Below are 23315 nucleotides of genomic sequence, written 5' to 3' on the forward strand. Positions count from 1 at the left end.
CTTGTCATTTGATATTATTTTTCTATTTGTATTGCATTTGTATTGTTGTGTTGTATATTTTAATATCATGTTTAGTGGGCTACTCTGAATAACTGTTTTTGAAAATATTTTACAATTTAACCATTGGATATGTAGTATATTCACGATATCTAACTCTTCTGTCTTATTTATTACTATATAATATATATTATATAATAATTTTAGCACATGTATCATATTTATACATTCTGGTCATTCAGTAATTTTAACAGATGAACGTTCCTTTAGATAGAAAGATAGATACATAAATAGGTATTTTATTCATCCAAAACTGGAAAATTATATTTTTACAGTAAGTTTTCATAAAAACCCTCACTGTACAACATAAAATAGAATGCAAAAATATTTACAGGAATCCAACTATGCTATGTGATGCGAGAAAAATATAAGGAAAGTAAGATGCGTAATTTGGTTGCACAGTTGAATTTGCCATAATGATAATAAAAAGGAAAAAGTGAGTGTATTGTGTTAAGCTTGTTGATCTATTCGCTGAATGGAACTACTGTTTTAAAATTATAGTAACCAAAGTAAGAAGATACGCAAAGACAAATAATTTCTTCAATGAAATCCAACATGGGTCATTTCTTGTCTGCTTCCAGCTTCCGACTAAATTCTATAACGCAAAGGACTCTGGGAAGAGAGACCCCCCCCCGCCTCCTTCATTACGCCATTTGTGGGGACGTCAGTTACGTGTGCACGCCGCCAAACTCTCCTGGCATTTGAGATGTCAGTACAGGAAGAAGCCGAAGTCCGCTGTTTGCTCCTTTCTACGTTGTCCTTATTCACTGAGCGGAACATAAGCAGTGTAAGTTTTTATTTCACTTCAGCTCTGACTGAAAAAAGCCCTGATGAGGAAAACCAACGTTAACTACGGCCCGTAAGGCTGCTGTTGACGTCGGACCTAGCTAGTTTGTAGCAGAAGCTAACGCGGTAACACTGAGCGAAATCCAGATTTCGTTTAACGAAATGAATCTTTCAGACGGAATAAAGCCTGTGTAATCAAAGGTGTGTCTGTCTGGCACAGTGGCAGCTGTTTAACGTCACTATAACGGGGTTGTAGCGGTCTAAAAAGCCCCGTATTTTGATGGATTGGCTAAAGTTAGCTCGTTTTCTGCTAGCACGTGCTCATAACACCGTTTAATTAACATTTGAAGGAACTGGAAGCAACAGGGAGCTTCTCTATGCTCCTAACCAACGAAAAGATATTATGCATGCATGTATGTCTGGTAAACACTGTTGGACTAAAGCCTTTAGTCTCCATTGCTTTCAAAGGATAGAGAGCTGGGTACTGACACATTTTATTAGTTTTGTATGGTTTCAAGTAGTCTATTCGAAATGTTTTCTCCAATTGTGCAAGCCATTACATGCTATACTTTATTTTCTGCAACTCAAGCTAAGCCAAACGTGTGGCAAGAACACTTGCTAGTTAGCTTTGGGAGCTACTAATTCATTGCCAACTCATCGTATCCTGGATAAATTGTTGTCGTCTCTGCCTCCCTTTTTGAAACTCTACACATGACATACTAATCTCCTACTGTGGTGTTTTGTAAAATGGACAGGTGGCGCGATCACAGTGAGATCACAACTGCGACATGTTGACTGACAGTTGGCCATGCTTAAATTGATGTAGTCATGTTGTGACAGGTCATATTTATTTAAAGATAAACCAGTCCTACATGTAATCATAATAAGGGAATAGATGGTACCGTCTGCCCTGAGAGATAAAACGGGCTTCTCATAATGGGTTTGTATTGGCCATCGTGCTAATTGAGTGATGAAGAATATGCCAGTCCATAAGTGTTCAGACAATTATCGTCAAAAGGCTAATCCTGTAGCATATTTGTCACTATTAGGAGGTTTTATGTTTACTCTGTACACTCAGTTGACAGTTTATGAGGCTCATCCAGCCAAAACTAATTTAGTTTATTACAACAGTCTTGCAGTAAATCCTCCCTAATGGTGCATCGGTTTGTTCATTCCATTGTATAATTATGTAGCTTGTCCAGTTAAATATGTTGCATTATACAGAAAAGAAGTCCTGTTCAGCCCACTTTTATTGATATAAATGGGGTGGACAAAACACTTAAATGACTGTAAAGTTCAACAAAAAGTTCATCAAACACTCCCAAATCAGTTTTAACAAAAATGAAAGATTGTGTTCATGAAAGGAGGCTTTATTGCAGGACTGTTGTATCAGACCAACTTATTGTAAGCTAAGTTTTCTCAATGAACTGCTGACTGAGTGCAATTACATAAACGGAAACATGTTAAGTATATTTTCTCTGTAAATCCACAACAACAGCAGTCATTTTGTGCAGTTATGCTACAGGCAGCTTTCTAAATCCTTAAACAGGTGTTGTGCACATAGTGTAGGGCTTAATTGTGGTGTTAAACATCAACACACATTGTGCTAACTTAAGCAACATGAATTATGTGCCTTACTTAACTTAAACATCTTTGACTGACATTTATTATGTCTGTATTACAGTGAAACAAAGCAAAAAAGAGGCAACTGCTGCAACTTACAGACATGGGGGCTTTTATATCCAGATGGAAGGTAAGTGAAGAGAATAAGATTAAGTTTAAGGTGAAAGAGAAAAATGGGATGAAAGCTAAAACACAAATTTTCTTTGATCTCAAAGAGACTAACTAGACTGACCAGTCATTTTTTTTTTTTAAACTGTAATGACTATTTTAGACAAAAAGTTGTTGCTGTAAACGGAATCAAACAGCTGACAGCTGTATGGTGACATCATTTGAGACATTTTGGATACATTAGCCATCAACACACTGAGTCCTGGGCCCAAGCTGGAATTAGTTCATACACTATTTTTAGACATGCTAGAGAAGTCAAAGGGAATGAGACACAAATAGAGAGGCTGCAAGAGACATTCATTAAAAGCACAACCTTTGTATCCACATTATGTCTGTATCGATTCAAAAGTAAGTTTAGATGGTGGGAAACGTATCAGAAGAGATAAAGACAAATCTGCATTTGCTTTTACAGGAACATACTCGTTGAAAATAAAAAGTAAGGACTGACTGTATTCATAGGGACAGTGATGATTGTTGACTGACAAATCAATCAGCTCTGGATGTGTTAAATGCAAGTGTAAATGATAAACCAAGTGTTAATTCATTTGATAAACCTGTTGATGATTGTCCAATCTTCACCCCCAATCAAGGCAAAGCCAACCACAGTTGAGCAGCTGGAGAACCTGGATAAGGTATGGATTAAGTGTATCTCATCTGCTCATATAATGCTTTAAGTACAGAATATGTATGCCAGCAAAAACTCATACCATGCTTGAGTATCACATCAAAAGCTGAACATCTCATTATTTGAGTTTCTTTGCACTATAAACTGTAATCTCCATGTTTTCCTTGTAGGATATCAAACACTTGGAGGAGTTCAGAGCCAAAAACCAACGTCTGCAAAAGGTAAAATCAGCAACACATCAGCATGCAATGGCTTTCTTGAAGTGTAGTTTCTTTATCATCAACGGGTCTATGCGTATCTGCCTGCAGCTGTGGGTAGGCCGGCTGCTCCTCTACTCATCAGTCCTCTACCTCTTGACCTGTCTGATTGTCTACTGGCTCTACCTACCCGAACAATGGTTTCAGAGAATAGCCATGGCCCTCCCTTTCTTCATATACCCTGTGCTGTGAGTGTCCACACAGTTTTTCTCAGGTCCTAAAATATAATTTTAATATTTAATTGATAGATTTCTTCTTTTCTTCCCTCCCCTCACCAGAGTGTGGTTCATAAGGAAATTGTTGATATTCATCTTCTCTAAACGCACTGAGAGAAATAGTGAGTCTCCCTCTGTTCCTCCAGTTAACCCACAACATGTCTATTAAGGCTACAAGATTGAATTTACCAAATAACATACTGACTTGACATTATAACATTTTATTACATCTGTTTTTATGCCCTATTCTTTTTTTTTCAACACTAAATTGTCTGACTGGAATACATGGAATAGCACCAAAGTATTTAAAACCATTCCATTTTATTGCTTTCCCTATAAAAACAAAACAACAAAAATTGAAATAAACAAAAAACAAACATATCTTGATAATATTCTAATAATGCAAAGGGATTAAAAATAAAACTAACTAATTAACTAAGTACACACTACTTTCAGTTATGTTTGTCATGAGTGACGATCATGAGAACAGGCTGAAGTTGTTAATTTCTTTGCTTTCAGATGAAAAACTAGAAGATTTAAAGGCTGCCAAGAAAAAGATTGTAAGTATCTAGTCCTTTACACTATTTGTTTAAAAACAATTTGGATATTGTGAGGCACTGCTTCTCATTTTTTCCATTAAGATATGAAAGCAAATCGTTTTTTGTTTGGTTCTTCAATGTGTAGTTTTTCTTCTAGCATCTAACCACAGTCCCAGATGAATCCTTGTGATCTTGTTTATTCCCAGTGTTTTTTTTTTTTTCTTACCTTTCTTGCCAACAAAAGGCAATTTATTGTTTGTTTCTTGGTTTGATTTTTCAGCTGGAGGAAGTGATGGAAACAGAGACATATAAAAATGCCAAACTAATCCTTGAGCGCTTTGATCCAGAGGCAAAGAAGAAAGCTGTGAGTGCTGTTGAGATCTTTTCTATTTTATGTGGATTTTTGTTTAGTTGTGTCTTAATTAGTACTACCTTTGTTTTATCTGACTTTGTTTTTTTGTTTTGGAGGAGCTGGAGTCGACTCCAGTGCGTCCACAGATGACTCCCAGGCCAGGGCAAGGTACAACACATATCAATACAAAAAGAAAGATAGAGCATCACATTTGAATTTTGATCAGTGGTATTGGAGGTGTCATAGGCCAGAGTTGTGCTGAGATTGAGACCAGAAATTCAAAAAGTGATTTGTCATCACAAGACTGCAGCAGTAAAATAACTTAAAGCCAAATTCTTGCATTTGCAAATTGACCAATAAATTCCTTTCTTCTGCCCAGAGATCCGCCAAAGAGGGGTGGCAATGAGACCCATGCCAATGGGCACCCCACAAGCCTTGTCCATGACTCCCACACCTGGAGCACGGCCTCCATTGGGGCCAGGGGGCATGCCTGTGGGTAAGAGGAGGCACAGTGATACTTCACCCTTAATGATTAAGTATCGCATTTTTTAGGTACATTAGTTGTGTTTGATCCAGTTGATTGTGGAACAATATTAGTTGTAATGTTTGTCAGAGTAACATACATGTCAAATCTGTGTGTCTGTGAAAGTGCTTAGGCATCCTGGTCATGGGTGAAAGGCCAAGTCAAACGCAACTGGAATCGACTGTAATGGACTATAGCAATCCAGTTGCTATTGACTTGGTTCTTTTAGACATCAGTGTTTGTGTCCCATGTTGCTCTTCCTCCAGAACCTGTCCCTCTCTCAGCTCCAGGAGGACCACCAGAGATATCTGCTATGTCTGCCTCTGTCCTCCAGGGGGCAGTACCCAGGACCCCATGCTCTCCTATACCAGGTGTAGGTATGTTGTAAAGTCAACGAGTGCATCTTAGCACTTGCTTTGTGTGTGTAACTGGTTCATGTGATATAAATTTGGAGTTTATAAATCCCATTTAGCTGATCAAGGCACCACTGGTCAAATGTAAAAAACTGATTCTATGAACTGTTTTCTAATGTAGTCCTATCTCTCTGTGGACTGTCTGCAGGCATGCACCCACCAGGTCCTCCATTAGCAAGACCCATTCTGCCCAAAGACAGGGGAGCTGTGGATCGAGTCATTGAATACTTGGTAGGGGATGGACCGCAGAACAGGTGATGATTCCCTGAAAAATTTTATTTATTTTTTTTTTTCATGAAAAAAATCCATAATGGAAATACCTTTTTACTTTCTCCCTCATTCACATTCTTACTTTGCAGTTTGTACATTTTCCACAATGGATTAGTGTTCAGTCATTGTACCAGCAGGTGTGCCTATCCCACCCTGCAGGATTTATAGGATTTATAGCCCAGCAGCATTTTATCCCTGCAGCCCTGTAAAAATCAACAAACCTCTCTTCATTCTCTTTGTCTCCATTCTCATTACTTCCTGTAGATATGCACTGATTTGCCAACAGTGTTTTTCTCATAACGGCATGGCTCTGAAAGAAGAGTTTGAATACTTGGGTAAGAACAGAACAACACACCTACAGTTAATAACAAGTAATGTGTTTTTTTTTTTTTTTTTTTAAGTTTTGAAAACTTCAGGGTGTTGAAGACAGCAAAAATTATACAGTTTTGTGACAAATTCACTACCAATTTAATCTTTTCTCTTATTTCTGTCTTGCTTCGATTAGCATTTCGTTGTGCATATTGCTACTTCTTGAATCCGGCCAGGAAGACGCGTCCTCAGGCTCCAAGACTTCCAGAGTTCAGCTTTGAGAGGAGGCTAAGAGCAGAATCATGTTCCCCTGGACGTACACCACGTTCTGGTACAGAAACAGAGGAGAGTGCACCACACTCTGGAGGTACAGAAAACATAAATGCACAGACAAAAACACACAGAACAAAACTTATGTTTTCATTATTTTTGAATAATTTACAATGGAAATTAATATGTGATATCACACAATTAGAAAATTAGGTCAAACCTGAGAGAATTTGTTCAGACTTGAGACCTGTACCTGTGTTGTACACCTGATAGACCTGCACATGCACACAGTTAAAATGCTCTGTGGATCTTTGTGTTACTCACTCCATGTCCTAACTTTAGGTTAAATGCTTCTTAACACAGTGCTCCAGTTGATAATTTGTTTGTGTTTGTTTGTTTGTTTTTTTTTTTCCCCCAAATGCATTTCATTCATCTTGTATATCAGATAAAATCAGTTGAAGAGTTGAATCCAGATGCTGATCTACTTTGCACTGTTTATTTTTTCTGGGGGCTGCAGACTACTGTGTTGTTTATTGTCATCTTGGGCAAACCCAATCCAACAAAAAACCAAACAAGTTGCGCTACTATTTAATTATGGTTAAATATCACATGTTTTGCCTAAAATACTTGAAGAGAGCAATGATCACCGTGCTTGAAGAGCAAAGATAGGCTCAACAACAACTTGGCATTTGGCTCTGACTGCGTGTGTTCATCAAATTCTACTTTTCCTACTTGATGTTCCATGTTACATTTCCATGGTAGCATCAGTGACCAGAGTGGTGCAACTGTAGGAGTAACTGTGTGATCTTGCCTCTAGCTAAGGCTCCAGCTCCATGGCATTTGGTCCACAGTTTCCACATCCAGCAGAGTCCAAAGAACCCTCAGACCCGATCTCTGCAGAGTCCAGGTTCCCCAGCACCTCTTCTCTGTGCACAGTCTCATCTGGCTTAATTTGAACTGTATTGATTACCCGTGATTACTTGACAATTTCTTCACTTTAAAATCAATAACCAAGTAGAACACAGCACCAACCTGGTACCTCTAATCACAGTGAAGCAGCAGTGGTTTTAGCAGTTACATGGTGTCTACACTAGAATTGGGTCAAATACTATGTATAACTATATTTTATACAATTTAGAGAAGATTCATCCTAGAAAATGTAGAAAATCCAGAGCCCCCTCATGAAAGTTGTCTTGCTTCTTATAACAACTGATCACATGTTGTCTGAAATGTCAAACAAAGAAGTAGAAAAAAATTACTTGTTTGCCCCAGATCTGGTCTCCAATCAGTGTACAATATATGTAGACTATTCTCCTAATTTTGTTCTCCATTTTACTTAGTTCTTATATTGATTTGATCAATAATCCTAACATTTTTGTGTCTGGTCAGGGACCTGAGCCCATTCAGAGGAGATTGGTAATATTTAATACACACATTCTTGGCTTGTAGTCGAGCACCTTTTTAATGCAATGCCAAATGCAAAACCCTTCTACTTTATCCATACGTTTTTGCCGGAGTTAAAAAGTGCCACCTGTACTGACAACTTGTATTTGTATGACATTCACACATCTACACTTGTATCTTTACTTCCTTCCAGTTCACTATGTTGCATGTACAAGGTGATTTCCCTTCAGACTATCCCTGCCTTTTGCAAAATATGCAGAGAAATTTATCACCCATCCACTCCTGTAATGTTAACTTTTTTCCTGAATTGGGCTCAAGTCCTACACTTGCCACAGTCTGGACTTTTTTCACTGGAGTCAAAGGAATTATCAAGTGTGCAAATAATGGTGTCATTAGATTCTGAATCAAACTTGTTTTTTTTATTAATCAACAGTGAATTTTACTAATCATTAGATTAGGAAGCAATGATTCTAAAGAAATGCTGCTCTTTTTGTCTGATTTATCACTGATTTTTCACTCTCAACAAGAGGTGAATTCCAAATATTTAAAATACCTATTTTTTGATGCTCCTTGTTCTCTCCTTTCTCCCTCCTCTCTATCTCTTTGCTGCTGTCTTAACTACATGCTTTCTCATCAGATGAGAAAGAGATAGGAGAAGATGATGGACCCACTACAGAAGCAGAGAGCGAGAGCCAGTCAGAGGAACAGCCACATCAAGAGGAAGAAGAATTAGTTCTAGAGGAGGCAGAGGAAGAATTAGAGCAGCATCAGAGCGGCCCCTGTGAGACAGCATCTCAGCCATCGTAGCTGCAGAGTGTCCAGATGAGGAACAGGGAAGTGTGATCACTGTGTCCAAACAACAGTTGTTAGCACAGGCCATGGCTGCCAGGTGACATTTTAAAGCAGTAAAGATGGACACGGATAGTTTGATAATATATTACTGATTTACAGCCATTAATTTCAACAATCTTTTTTTTTTTTTGCCAAATTTTAATTTAGCAAAAATTTTAATTGATTTTTCACCTTCATACAAATACAAAGCACCTCAAGGAGATTATGGAGGTGATGTGTTTGGTAAATGGTGCATATTATTACAGTAAAACGCACCCCATTGCATGATTATTATCAATAAATTGTCCAACAGTATTGCTTGAAATGCAGCCAAAGATTCATGGCCTTAGTTTGATTGGTGGGATGGTGTCAAATTGATGATTGTAGTTTTTATCTAAAAGCTATCTCTTGATAGAATAGTTGGCTGCTGATATTGCGGTATATTTTATGACAAGCTAATTTAGATTAATATTCCAATATTCACAGTTGTTAGTTTGAATTTGTTGGCTTGTACATGATATATTTAAACGAAAGTGTTAAGTGTTAAGGTTTTAGATTAAACCACTGGTTCACGAAGGGTTTGTCAGATGCAGGAAGTACACACCCACATATAAATCAAAATGAATTCCCCAACTGTCATTACTTAGTCAGTCTTTTCTTTATTTCTGGTTATTTCACATTTTACTATGTGCGCACACACACGCACACACACACACACACACACACACACACACACACACACACACACACACACAACCACAGTTTCCACATTACATACTGTACATGTTATTTGTTGTTTTCATGGGTTGTGTAATTACTTCCTACCAAGATTAGTGAGAAACAGTAAGTTTGAACAAAGTGCGTATTATAAGCCAAACCTTTTTTGAATCAGGGTGTCATTAATTGTGTTTAAAGAATGTGGCTGTTTTCCTATTGCCATTTTAATCCCTCACACAAGCTTTTAGCTCAGCACTGAAACTAGGAAAACTAAGATACACTTTCATTTTACTTGACAGTGATACATGTGGATATTTTACCATTTTTATTTATTAAGATTGTGTCTAAACAACTCATCTGAGATGGGCAATGTTATCCAATGAACCATTTGTGCAGTTAAAGACAAATTGCTCTCAGATCTGAAAGGAGCAATGTCACTGCATTTGTTGGCCAAAGTAGAAAAATAGACCAGGCTCCATACCAACAGTGAGCAAAAGATAATTGTTGCCATACTTTTAGTTATGTCAAAAAGTCACATCCTGAATTTACCCAGCAAAGTGAATGCTGAGCTCCAGCCAATAACTAAACTCCTATCAGACAGGTACAGCTGAAACAAGGAAACAGTAGATTTGGATTCTTTCCACTATTTGTTTGGACATCCCTGCTGCTTTGCCTATGTTAAAAACCATGGATAGTTCAAATTTGGAAGATTAGATTAATTCATTTTACAGGCTTAATCTGACATTTAATTTTTCCCCATGAAGATTTTCTTTCGCGGCTTGGAATGGGTCAACCTCTGTAGTTAGATTAAGTGGTTGTATAAATATCCTTCTTTCCGATGAAGCCTATTCACTGAAGGTGACCTGTTACCATGAGGAGTAAATTAGTGAGGATGAGCCAACATTAAGGCTAAACATTTGGCATTCAAAACAAAAGAAAAACACACTGGATCAACAAATGCCATTTTATCTGCCAAATGTACTGTTGTTTATGTGAAACTCCTCATATTTTTTAGCCATATTACAGGAGTGTTTTTTTTTTTTTTTTTTTGGGTGCTTTCTTGTTCAGCTTCATGCTTCAAGCTTGAGTGCTTGCATTGAACTCACAGTAGATATCTGGTGTCATCAAAATGTGTGCCTTGTTGTATTTATTACTCTACAGTATAAATTTCCCAATGTCTACTTACTTCCTTACTTAATTCCCATGAGTCCTTTAGACACCACTAACTCCTAATACGTTTTACAACATTTTGTTTTCTTAATAAATAGAAACCAGAATTAATAGTGTCTATGTAAGTTTAAAATCTTGCACTACTCAGAATCATTTGGAAAAAACTGACAATAAAGGACCACCTTTCTGTACCCTGTAGAAAAAATACTTTTGGACAAACCTTTCTTGAATGTTGAGGACAGAGTACTCTGAATTTAAGGTTGTTGGACACCACCTCTTGATTGCAGCTTGACATTTTGTTTTTTTCTGTAACTTCCTGCAACAGGGAGCAGCCTTTCCATGAGTTGCTAAATGTTACATCACAATACCTGTGCCAGCTTGTTGATGTGTTTAGCTGAAGCTACAAGAGTTAACCAGCTTCTCGTGCACAATTATACTGCTCGAGATGAAAATGTGGAAGCAAGAAGAATTGTACACCTGGAGCTGTCACTTGCATATAAAAAAAAAAAAAAAAAACTTTGCCAACTTTGCATTTGTGTTTTTTCTTTTGCACTGCAAAATGTATCAGGTACAATCCTGCCACTGCTGGTTGTGAAGTGTGTGCATGGCACAAATAAAGTTTTTTTTTTTTTTTTTTAAACAACAAATGAAGGCAATAGTTGTGCTGTGGTACTTAAATGTTGTCCCCATCTTCTGTAGTGCTCAGTCACATGCAGGTTATAGCCCTGCTATGACATCTGAGCTTTACATCACAAATCAATTATAACAACAATGAAAAAGATACAAAGGCAAGAAACTAAAATGGTTATTGACTTTTATTTTTCACTCTATTCCACATCTGCAAATATAAAAACACACAAAGAGTTGGTGCAATATAACTTTACACAACTTGACTGTATAATTAAACTGAACTACATAGTCTTGTCTTATAAGAAACCATAGCTGCAAAATAAATCAAGTTGCCTTCAGCTGGTCAATGTAAACACAGGCAGCAACATTGCAGCAGTGAAAGACAAGTTTGAAGTCCATGGAACCTTTCCTTTCCACTATTTAATCAAACAAATATCCTTTGCTACGTCATGAGTCGTCGTATAATCAATGTCTCCGTTAAAGGTCTAGAAAACAAAGCATTACTCAGCAGCTATAATCCCATTATGCCCATGTGAGAAACAACAGTTTGACTCAATTGATTCAAATGATGATTTTATTATTTGCTGTAATCACTGGTTGAAGAGCAGCACATCAACTTATAGATGGCTGCAAGCATTGCCACTAACCCATAAATATATGAAGTAGTTTTCTATAACTGAATCAACACTTGTGATCTGGGTTTCACACATAAATATAAATTAAACGATCAAAAATGAGTTGAGTGTCAGGCAAAACAAACCAATAAAATTTCCTTACAGGGAAATGATCTTACTTGCACTCAAAGGCCAAGACAATGTCAATGATCAGACTCTGGACTGGAATACTGTTGATGAGAAGTTTAGCTCCAAACAAGCTGAATGGATCCTCTACCAGTCCCTATAAAATCCACATTTCTCCTGCAGTGGTGGTGGTTGAAGCCCTTTGCAAAGCCACCATAATGCGATGGAGACGGTTGAGTTTTTTCACAATATTACAAGATATAACATAAATTCTCAGTATATTGGACATAAAAACATCTTGAAGTTTTATCACTCCAGACAATCCTCTGACAAAGACCTTTAATCAAGCTGCCAAAAAAAAAACACCCTGAACAAACAAACTCACTTCACCTGTAAAGGGCATTTCCAAAAGAGTGTTAAATTATACTCATAGAGCCTACAAGAATTATGGCAGCAATAAAACACTGGAGAAAAACATTTAAACAATACACCAATTGTTAGTGACTTCAAGTATGACCCATTTAGATCTCCAGATTCATGCATAAGATGAATGGATTCATCTTCAACTGCAGCCTCCTAACCTTCGGCAAACAAACAAATTGACACAATCAGCTCAAAGTGTGTCTTGAGTGCTTCTGAGAGACGGAGGGAGAAAGAGTACAAACACAACCTGAAGTACCCTAACTGATGGAAACATGCAGCTCCAAGCGTGATGACAAGCGTAGTCCTACAGCATGTTGAGCTCAATGAGTCTCCCGGCAAAGACGGCAAGCGTCCCGATGATGCACACGGCCATGAACACACAGAGCAGGATATGGTCGAGGACCATGGCAACAAACTTCCACTCTTCTGCTGCCTGGGATGAGACAAGATTAGGGAGAGAGAAAACATGTGAAGACCTCTGACTTTGGATGCCCATAATTAAGGTATTTCATATATTAGTGATGCCATTTACAAACGGTCCATTGAATTCATTTTGATTCAATTAATTTAATTGTCTGCTATTATTTTGGAATACAGCTGCAGATTCAGATCTAAAGAGAATTTCTTAATCAAAACTAAGATATACAAACAGGGTAACCGTGGTGCACTTGTTTTAAGTTTTTAAAAACATGGAAGGTTGACCAGCTGATTTCCAGAGCACTAAATGCATTTTGTAAACTTGTGCGGATTGCCAACCTGGTATCTATTACTGATGTGGGCTCTGTCTTACATTGTTAGATTCCTCGTCTGATTTCATGGTCTCAGCGATGTACTTCACCCCTTCGATAGCGCTGCGGACGTCTGGGTTTTTCGTGATGGGAGACTGGTAGGTGACACTTGTAGGGGTGGGGTTACCTGCAGAGAGGTAAGTAGGGACAAGCTGGTGAGAGATACAACATCCTCAATAACTACATCCCCAATAGTTGTTCCATTACTGACTGATTTTATGCTAACATGTTTTTGAACTAACAAGCCTACAGGATATAAAATTGTGTTTTTTAACATGTGGTCCTGCCTGAGATGTCAGAGATGTCCATGTCAGTGGGAAATAGTCTCTTCTGTCGGATCTCCTGGCTGGGGCGTTTCATTGTTGAGAAGAACATCATGTTGGGAATGGTTTCAATGAACACCTGAGGCAGACAGAAAGGTATTACTTATATTCCTTTAGAAAAAAAAAATCAATCACATATTTCAACAACTGATAATCATTACAGATATGATATACTATCCATATGAACCTTGCGGATCCACGCAGGCATGGTGTGTGTGCTTGGCGAGCGGTGGTGTGTGTTAATGACAATGACGGTGATGATGATGGAGGCGATGACAAACACCATGGTGAAGAGCATGTATTTCCCAATGAGAGGAACAGCACTGGAGGTGGAGGGGATCAGCTCCACAATAACCAGCAGGAAGACTGTCAGAGACAGCAGGACAGAGATGGAGAGAGTCATCTTTTCACCTAAGGACAGAGATGGACACATAAAGCCAAACAGTCAGGCTACTTTTACACCCCAAAACTTGATGGATAAATGGTGTTGATAATGTGTGGATGTTCTTTTTCACAGTTTCCACATTCATAATACATGCCTAATGTGTGCCATGGTTACACTAATTTGAATTCCTAAAATGTTCAAAAACTGTGCAGGATCTAAGTACCAGAGTCGGTGGGCAAGTAGAAGACCAGTCCGGTGAGAAATGAAAACAGCATACAGGGAATGATGACATTGACGATGAAATAAAGAGGCAGCCGCAGCATTAAGAAATGGTAGGTGATGTCCAGGTACGGTGTGTCAGGACAGCAGGTGTAATAAACCCAGTGCTTCCAGCTCCTGTAATCCTTTAACACCCACTCTCCTGACTCCATGAAGTTACTGAGGTCTGGTCGGTCACTGTCCTAAAAAGCAGAGAAGGACAAAATGAGCTAATGTAATATAGATGACTATTAAAACAAATATAATGGTATGGACATTAGGAATTGGAGGTTTGTAGTTTATCATCTAATATGTTTTGGCTGTTCTAATTTGATTGAAGAGATGAGGAAGGTTATTTTTTTATGACACTTGTTTTGCACTGTAACTGCTGTTTATAATGACCACTTATGTTAATTATCGCCACTGTCTGACCCCGAGCATTGTCAAAAGAAAATGCTAGACTCACCGGGTTGATAACAACCAGCAGTCCATCATATGTCCAGGTACCCAGTTTCATGCTACAGTTCTGCAGATCGAACGGGAAATGGAGGACAATAATCTCACAGTAACTCTTAAAGATGGCTGGGGGGTTCCATGTTATCTTCCCAGTGTGCTCCAGCAGGACTTTAGTCTCATGAATGATAGCAAAGTCACCGTCAGCACTGCAGAAGAGAAGGAAAATCAGCTAAGAGCAGAGAGACTTAAAAGGAATCCTAAATGTGTGCATGTTTTTCAGTATAAGTTGCAAATACAACAAATGTGTGTTTACTTGTTGTACAGCACCAGGTCAGGTTTCCATATGTCAGTTGAAGGAACTCTGATCTTTCTGATGCCTCCATAGTCATCTGGATTCCACTTCAAGTTCACATCTATCCATTTCTGGGTTACAATTTGGAAAACCTTAGATTATTTGGTTTGATAATACACTGATAAAGAAGCATGGTTTAGGTCCAGTCATGCACAGTACAGATACAGTATGCAAATATTTATAAAATAAGTAAATAAATAAAAATGACCACCAATAGTGTTTGTTCGTAAAAACTCCAAGAGCTATGAGCAAAACTAAACATTGCATGAAGGGCCTTCTATTACAGTACTTTACTAACCCTAACCCTAACCCACTTTACTGTACTAATACAGTAAAAGATAATCTAGATAATCTAGATATTTTATATGGAGCCTCTAAGCTGTGCATATTGATGAATCTACCAACTTCCAATGTAGTGAACCCAGTGAAATCAACATTTTTGTGCGCTATCAGCCATTGTTAAAAAATACTGCATAAAAAATGCAGTTTTGATAAGTGTGGCCTAGTCAAGACACTTTCTGCAACTATCAACTTCAAGTTTATACTCCACCTTTTCAAATAGAAACATTATACTTATACTACTCTGCAAACATTCATTTGACCTCCTTCTCAAATCAGTATTTTACAGTGCAGACGCTGGGTAATCAGACAGACACCCATAAGTTGTTAAAAGTTGTTCAAAAAACAATGAAACAATATATGATGATGATATTTTAATGAAATGAAGACAGGACTTGTATTTGTTATACAATAATTCTTCATTGTGGCATAACAATCTGGCATAGTTGAAAGTTTATTTCCACAAATATTCAGGTCACATTTACCTGTCTGAGACGCACATTACTGGTCACAATCTGGTTAACTTCATCCTACGAAGACAGCAAACAGATTTCATGATTAAATGGAGTTTAATCCTTGAGATATTCTGTTAATTGACTTTTCAAGAGGCGTTTGACAAACAAATCCTAAGTAAAGTCATCCAGGCATTTTTTCCCCTCATGTTGAACCGGCTTACATTTTTGTGGAATGAATGTGAACTATGTGAGGTAAACGCAAGCTTTTGGAGATGAAGAGAACAGCCCCAGCTTATCGGAAAGATGAAAGGTCTGTTCCAGTGTCAGTTGAAACTATTAGGTGGATGCTAGCTAATGTAAATGCTACAGCCACAGCAGCAGTATTTTTATGCCAATGTTGGTTAATTGTTGTCCACTAGTGACACTCAGAGAGGATCATCATGGAGTAATGAAGGGCCCGGGCACCAGCTTCCAGAGCAACAGAAGGACTAAACTGTGCTTCTGATGTGCTGTTGGTGTTATGTGGCTCATGTGCTGCTTGTGTTATGTTGCTGGTGTTGTGTGGCTCATGTGCTGCTTGTGTTACGTTGCTGGTGTTGTGTGGCTGCCATGCCATCACTAAACCAACATACATGCTGTAACTTCCTATTGTGTGGGGACGTGACCTGAAGGCAACAGCTTGTTGTCTTTTAGTTCACTGGCATCTTGTTACATTATGTTCTCAGGAAGTGTGACTGGATTTGTGTGAAGTGGCGTTGGTCCTAACGGTGTATCTAACCACCCACATTAATGGTATTTTTGCTTTATTGTAGCATTGTGCATGTTGTCCTTTTAGTGTTGACTGATGAGGTTGTCAGACTTGCTTTGTTTAGGTTAGTGCCAAGGACAGTTGGATAGGTTTACTTTTTATGATCTGTTGTTTGTTGTGACTTTTTCTCTCGTCAGTGGGACTGTCTGCTTATACTTTTATGTGTTTCCTATCTATTTCATAAACCTCATATCTTATTTAAGACTTGCTGGCAGCACAGCTTTACTTCAAGTCTCTACCGTGTTTCCAGATGATGCAATCCTAATCCTTAAAACAGTGATTTACACAGCATGGTATGGAGGGCCCCTCTCGTAAAGTGTTGGATTTCTTGTGTGTTCCTTCATATAATGTGTGCGTCATGTTTTGGCAGTAAGTCAGTAAATTATGAGTAATTGTCTATTTTTAAGTGCTAATTTGAAATAGTGAAAAAAAAAAAAAAAAGATTGTACTACAGTATTTTTAATAAGCAGTTTTTTGACTGACTCATAGAATTGTGCTGCTTAGGACAAGTCCTTGAGAATAAGCCCTGACTCTCCATATTGTAGCACTCTTCAATTTGGGGATGGTTTTCACATGCTTGCCGTTCGGATTAAGGAGGGATGGAGAAAGTGGTTCTGACAGTAAAAAAGAAATTGCTTCATCTATATCGTTCTTAGCAGGCACTGTTTTGTTTCTATAGAAACAAAAGGCCGAACCTAATATGGAGGAAACCCGAAAGGCTCGTATGCAAATATATAGGGTGTAATGTCACGCTATGTAACTTAAGTCATTCATTTCCTTTCTTTACAATTTGCGTTCGTCAGTGCAATGTCATTCCTGCTCACTTACCACACTGATAAGCTGTATTAGCTGCAGTCCCACTGTGACTTCAACGGCTTCACTGAAGTGGTTCACGGGACGAACCACTTTGTTGTAACCAGTAAACAGGGTTTTCACCAGACGGGTCTCATCTTCTGAGCAGCATATTGGACCTAGGGCACACAAGGCGTACTTAAGGATTTGGTGTTTTTGGTAGTCTTTAGTCGATGAATAGCACAATGAGGTTTGCGAGTTTCGTGTTGTACACACACATTGATAGACACATTAATGCTTATTTCTGGTGCATCTTGGCAGAAGCACATAGTGAGTATGACATGTTGTCATATCCAGCTGTCGCCAGTGTCCCACAAAGGTCTTTAGACCGGAAATGAAATCATAGGCCAAATGACAGGAAAGCCAACAGATTGCATGTAACCATGATTCACACATCAAACATTTCCCTGGCTAACAACCAGCCACCTGAAACGATCTACTGTTACTGGGAGGGAGAGGGAGAGGCAGAGACAGACAGACTAAGCCCTGCAATCAAGTCTCTCTGCATGTCCTTGGAGCAAACCTAATCTGGGTGCTAACAGGCTGTTTGGGAAAACTCGCCATGGCAATTCCACTTGACATTAAGGCTGGATCAGTCAGAGTTAACGCCTCCTCATGCAAAATGTGTTTCCAGCTCACAGACTTACCAAAGACATACATTTATTTAGCTGTAAATTATGTATGATGACCCCACTATCACCAAGAGCCACTCCCCTCACTTCACAGATTTTCTTAGTGTCAGTGAGAGAAAAAAAAAAACAAATAATGAAAGGTTTTAATAATTTTGTGTTTATACTAGCTGACTTACATAAGAAACTTTAATGGTATATGATTCTTTGGCAGTTCAGTGTTTTCAATACAGTGCTAAAAATTGTATATTATGTTGTTAATGTTTTCCAGCATGCTGATGAACTCGGTGTTATGTCGTGTTCATTGCAATAACATTACATCATTCTTTAAAAGCATATTTTTTTCCCTCTCTTCAAGAACCAGGTTGTAATGTTTGTATATCAAATTGTTTCCTGAAACTGATGTCTAGATGTTGGCAGCCTTCAAATCTTCAAGGGAAGAAGATTCAGTAAGGGTTTTTTTAAGATGACTGACAGTGATTGGTGATTGGTCATTTGGTGTTCACCATTCAGCTTGGCTCAGTGTTTTCATCTCAGAATTATTATTTATAGTTTATTGACAATTTCTATCAGTTTACAAATAGACCTTAATAAATAAAAGTAAATTTGCTGCTGCTCTAGCAACATATTCTTTGTATTCTAAACCTCTTATAAAGTTGATTCTTTTTAGATAGTAGTATAGTAACCAACATGAGTATCGGTGAGTATCGGTGGGGTAGCACGGCGGCATTGTGGTTAGTGCTGCTGCCCCACAATGATAAGGTCACAGGTTTGGTTCCTGGCTTGGGGCTGTGTGGAGATTGCATGTTCTCCTCGTACCTGTGTGGGTTTCCTCCGGGTACTCCGGTTTCCTCCCACTGTCCAAAGACATCATGTTTGGGTTTGGGTTAACTGTGTGAGTGTGAGTGGTTGTTGATCTCTGTCTGTCTCTGTGTGTTGGCCCTGTGATGGACTGGTGACCTGTCCAGGGTGCATCCTGCCCTCACCCAGAGTGAGCTGGGATTGGCTCCAGCACCCCCCACGACACAGAAACAGATAAGCGGTAGAAGATGAATGAATGAATGAGCATCGGTAAAGTTTGGTGTATTGGTGTGATAAGACCACACGTTATGTTATGCTGAGGGAGCCTCCACTGTTTCACAGCTGCAACCTCATCATGAGCCTCAACACACTCAAGAAAACCATGAATTTACACCGTGCAGGATGGTTTGATGGCCCATGTTGTCATTCTGATGGTGACAGAGAGGTTAGCTAGTTCAATGGCAGAGAAAGATACCAAGATAACTTTATAATTACATAACTATATATGGACATTTTAATAATTTTTACATACATATTAGGAAAATATAACATACACACATTACTTGTCAGGTTGGGACCGAAGTGACAGCCTTTGGATGTTATTTCTGGAATCTGCTAGTGATCAACACTCTGCCTGAATTGAAGATGTGGATCATGTTTCATTTAGCCAACAAGAGCAGAGGAAACACACACACACAGGGTCAGGGTTTGTTTTAGATCATGGTAAGTGTGGTTGCATTCAGACACTGATGTTCATTTTGCTGGTTGTGTCATATTATCTCTCCGTTGTCCTCCTAACATGCTTTGATCTGGCTGCTTACAAAAATAGAACGGAGGCGGGACAGAGGAGCCACATGGAGCTGTCAATCATTTCCCAGGTTCAGCTCCCCATGACACTGAAGTGCCAGAGCCACAACTCCAGCTCTTCATTTTCCTGCTACTTTTTAGCAGAACATTGTGGGCGGACAATTTCCACTTAGTCTCATCTTGCTGTGTCTGTTTTCCTTGTCATCCTGAGGAAAAAGACTTTATATGTTGCGTTCAGCCAAATATGGTTGGCTAAGGTTGAGTATAGTTGAGTATAGTTGCTTTGATCATGGCATTGCATTTGATGACCTATGCAAAACAAGTAATTTCTTGTGGCAGTAGTATTGCATTTTATGTTTGTGGATAAAATAAAAACCTGATTTTTTTTCGTCACATCTTTTAGCCAACATTATCTGCCAAAGATAATCTTTTAGATACATCCTTTAAATCATTATACACATATTAGTTAACAGAATCATGAAACTATTACAGTATTTTCAGTGTAAGAAGTTGGCTGTGTGAGGTAATTCTATGTGGCATTTCCTCCTGCTGCAGTTTAACACACATTTCTGTAGTTGAAATCCAGCAGTTAGTCGCTGCAATTACCTGTATGTCTGTATATGTCTGTTTTCCTCTCCAAAACCACCAAACTGCATCTTTACTGTGAGACTGCAAATTTGTTACATTTGTAAATTTAGCCTTCACCTATCACACAGTTTTGTTTTGTTTTTTTTTTTTAGCAGCCATGTGACACTACAGTTCTCATTGAATCTACATTTGGACCTGCTACAGGCAGGCAAAAAGTACAGATTGTACAAACTGACCAGCTCATTTTACTTTTGCTGAGATTAAGAAGTTGGTTAGTTTTAGCCAGTAAACTGCAAACGTGGTTTTTTGCTGCTGCTTGCTCTTGGTGAGTTTTTTTTTCCTTTCTGGGATACAAAGGATTTGCATTAGTCCACTTCAGATGATGCATATCACACAGGGATAAGCCTGGGATCTCGATTACATGCCCTTAAGCTCATATCATTGAAACCTGTATCTGTACTGTGTTAGAGAGAGATGCTGCTACAACAGATATGGGCTAATATCATTGTTCAGGGTCTGTTTGATGCAGCATGCCCGGTCAGTTGTCTGAACCATGTACAAATATTGTTAATGTAAGCAGAAAAAGTGTCCTGATGTTTTTGGCTTGATGATTTTCACACTGCAGAATAATGCTTAGGTAATGGCAAGGTAAGCTTAGCTGACCACATGAGTGATTTGAATTTGATTAAGTTCAACTTGAAAAATAAGGTGTCAAAAAATCATTAAATATGGCCCCTAAAGCCTGCGATATGGCTTCCTTTTAATGCTATGCCATCTGAGGGTCTTGATTTATTCAGCCTTAAACAAAACAATCATGTTTGGAGGCTTGGATAATCTGTTTGATATACTGACATACAACTTTCGACTAGTAAATATTTTTCAAAAGCTATGCATGCCATCTGGGAATAAAATACTTAAAATGATTTAGTGCACGCCATTTTTACTGCGCATCTGTGGTGATGCATATAATGTTTATCTGGTAGCTAACAGGCAACACTGACTCATTTTGGCACACCAGCTCTATCTCACTATCACGTCTATTTGTGTATCCTAAAATGTGCCAGCACTCTGACTGTTCATTTCAAAAGAAATTGTAAAGCTTTACTCATTTGTAAAGCATTAATAAAAGCAATTTCTTTTGAAACGAAGAGATTTGCAGACACAGAATGTTTGATATTGACAGTGAAATGTTGAAATTGCCATTGATTCAGTGCAGGAGCATCGAAAATCAGGTAAGCTACCATGATTAATGTTCCATCTGGCAGCTGCAGGTAAAATGTAAAACATTTTATTCACAAAACACTGACTACAGCTGCTTCACAAAATGTTAAGGCTTCCTAATAAGATCTGATCAAAACTTTGTAGATCAGGATCAGTTCCAACTCTATATAGCAAGCTGTACTTAATCCCACTCTTATCACCAGTAAAGAGGGCACTGGGAAGAATGTCCTTTTGTTCCCTGCCTTATTTATTGGCTTGCGCAATTTATTTTTCTGTTAATCATATGTTCCTTTTAAGATACTGTCAAAATGTGGCCTTTTAATAACAGGTATGAGTGGCTCATGCAATTTGAATTTAAGCACATATTTTCAGTAATTGAAGTCACAGCCTCTTCATTTACTTTTCACTGCTTAACAAAAAGAGTACTCAGTGTGTGGGTGGATGATGGTAAGTTGACCATTCACTTCAGAAGCAAAACATTTCATTCATTTCCAAATGGAAATAGAAAGTAAATTATGGTTATTTGTATTTTTATATCAAACCTAGAAGAAGAAGAAAAAAAGCTCTACATTTAGAGTTTGAGCCACAAAGGCTCAGGTGTTAAACTGTCTAGTACTTGAAAGGTCATCCATCTAATTCTCTCAAAACTGGGCATCAACAAACATGTGTCGGGTCCAATTGTTCCTGAACAAAGACTATCCCATACCAGCTCACTGGAAATGAATATACTAAAATACAGTAAAAGCCTTAAATATAAATACAATGATGAATGCTAATAATGCTGAGGTACCTCTTTCAGGGGCCCTGAAGGGCAAATGCTAACAAAGATTTATATTAATGCATTGGACAGAAAGCAACAGGATGGATGCCACATATTGAAATATCCAGCTGTAGGACTGCAGGAGAAAGATGGTGATTCAATTACTTAGTACTTAGACTCTTATGTCAGTGTGTTTTATAACCTTTTTTGGTTAGCAGGCCACATGTCAGGAACTTCGTAACTGATATAGAGAATAAATACTGTCCCTCAGTAAACGTAACACATACAGTGTTCACAATAAAATGCTGAGTGACTTTGTTGAAGGAGGAAGGAGGTACAGCTTCCTTTGAATAGTATAGGTAGTTTAGATTTAATTAAGACTTATCAAAACAACAGGTCAGTTCCTCTTAGACAGCACTGCTACAACACATCCAAAACATAACCAACTCTCTCTCACACTTGCATCCAGACACACGCACACAAAATAGAGAACTTACCAGCAAATACACTGAGAATCCATGCAAGTGAGATTTGGATCTTACGAAGGTTCATATCTCTTTGTGAGAAGAGCACTGAAATCTACAGCATCCGTTTGATGATTTGTTGTGAATCAGATCGCAAGCTAACGCAATAACAGACTTTACTCAGGCACACAACTAAAGTCTTAGCAGCTACTTTGGAGTTAAAGTGAATCGTGGGAAGGTGGATTGGACAGCATGTGAACTCTGAGCTCTGGTTTCTCATGGCAAACTCTATTTCACCTCCCCCACCCAACAACATCCCAACCTCTCAGCACACATCAAGGCACAAGAGACAGCTGGGAGTGAGAGAGTGTGTGTGTGTGGGAGTAGAGCATTTCCAAAATACACACATGCACAATGCCATCATTTCTCGAACACTCATAAATACATTTTCTTCTCAGGGGTTTACGTAGGCGCTTATCTTAACTTATGCTTCACTTATGCTCAAACCTGCTCCTCAGTGTGTATAAAAGCCCCCTCTTCCTGACCAATCAATTTGAAAATGGCCTCATCACTTGTGGAGTGTTTGGACTTTGACAGTCTCTTCACTGAAGGGCAAGTTAAGTTTTTATAACTGATTGGATATAGACTCTCGTAGGTGGGAGTTACCCAAGCATCAGCTTTTTCAGCTGTGTGTTGCAGGTGTGGCA

General features: G+C 38.4%; 2 protein-coding genes across 5 annotated transcripts; one reads left to right on the forward strand and one right to left on the reverse strand.

The window, feature by feature from the left end:
- Positions 1-714: 714 nt before the first annotated feature.
- Positions 715-11116, forward strand: lnpk (lunapark, ER junction formation factor). Of its 3 annotated transcripts, none has more exons than XM_029521576.1 (16): positions 715-844; positions 2528-2596; positions 3225-3266; positions 3430-3480; positions 3568-3704; positions 3795-3853; positions 4251-4291; positions 4551-4634; positions 4739-4790; positions 5002-5118; positions 5412-5522; positions 5707-5812; positions 6093-6163; positions 6334-6504; positions 7225-7314; positions 8449-11116. In XM_029521576.1, exons 2-16 carry the CDS (start codon positions 2570-2572, stop codon positions 8616-8618), a joined length of 1329 nt encoding a protein of 442 aa, XP_029377436.1. In that variant the 5' UTR covers positions 715-844; positions 2528-2569; the 3' UTR covers positions 8619-11116. The 3 variants fall into 3 exon arrangements, with proteins under 3 accessions (XP_029377436.1, XP_029377437.1, XP_029377438.1); XM_029521577.1 differs by having other exon boundaries at positions 5430-5522; XM_029521578.1 differs by lacking the exon at positions 7225-7314.
- A 238-nt stretch (positions 11117-11354) lies between these two features.
- chrna1 (cholinergic receptor, nicotinic, alpha 1 (muscle)) lies at positions 11355-22856 on the reverse strand. 2 transcript variants are annotated; one of them, XM_029520766.1, is made up of 10 exons: positions 22642-22856; positions 17315-17457; positions 15709-15753; positions 14846-14955; positions 14543-14738; positions 14042-14279; positions 13621-13799; positions 13398-13512; positions 13113-13237; positions 11355-12755 (listed from the first exon to the last, which is right to left on the reverse strand). In XM_029520766.1, exons 1-10 carry the CDS (start codon positions 22694-22696, stop codon positions 12627-12629), a joined length of 1335 nt encoding a protein of 444 aa, XP_029376626.1. In that variant the 5' UTR covers positions 22697-22856; the 3' UTR covers positions 11355-12626. The 2 variants fall into 2 exon arrangements, with proteins under 2 accessions (XP_029376626.1, XP_029376625.1); XM_029520765.1 differs by having other exon boundaries at positions 13621-13844.
- Positions 22857-23315: the final 459 nt, after the last annotated feature.

The sequence above is a fragment of the Echeneis naucrates genome, chromosome 15, assembly GCF_900963305.1.
Source record: "Echeneis naucrates chromosome 15, fEcheNa1.1, whole genome shotgun sequence".
In the NCBI taxonomy this organism is placed as follows: domain Eukaryota; kingdom Metazoa; phylum Chordata; class Actinopteri; order Carangiformes; family Echeneidae; genus Echeneis; species Echeneis naucrates.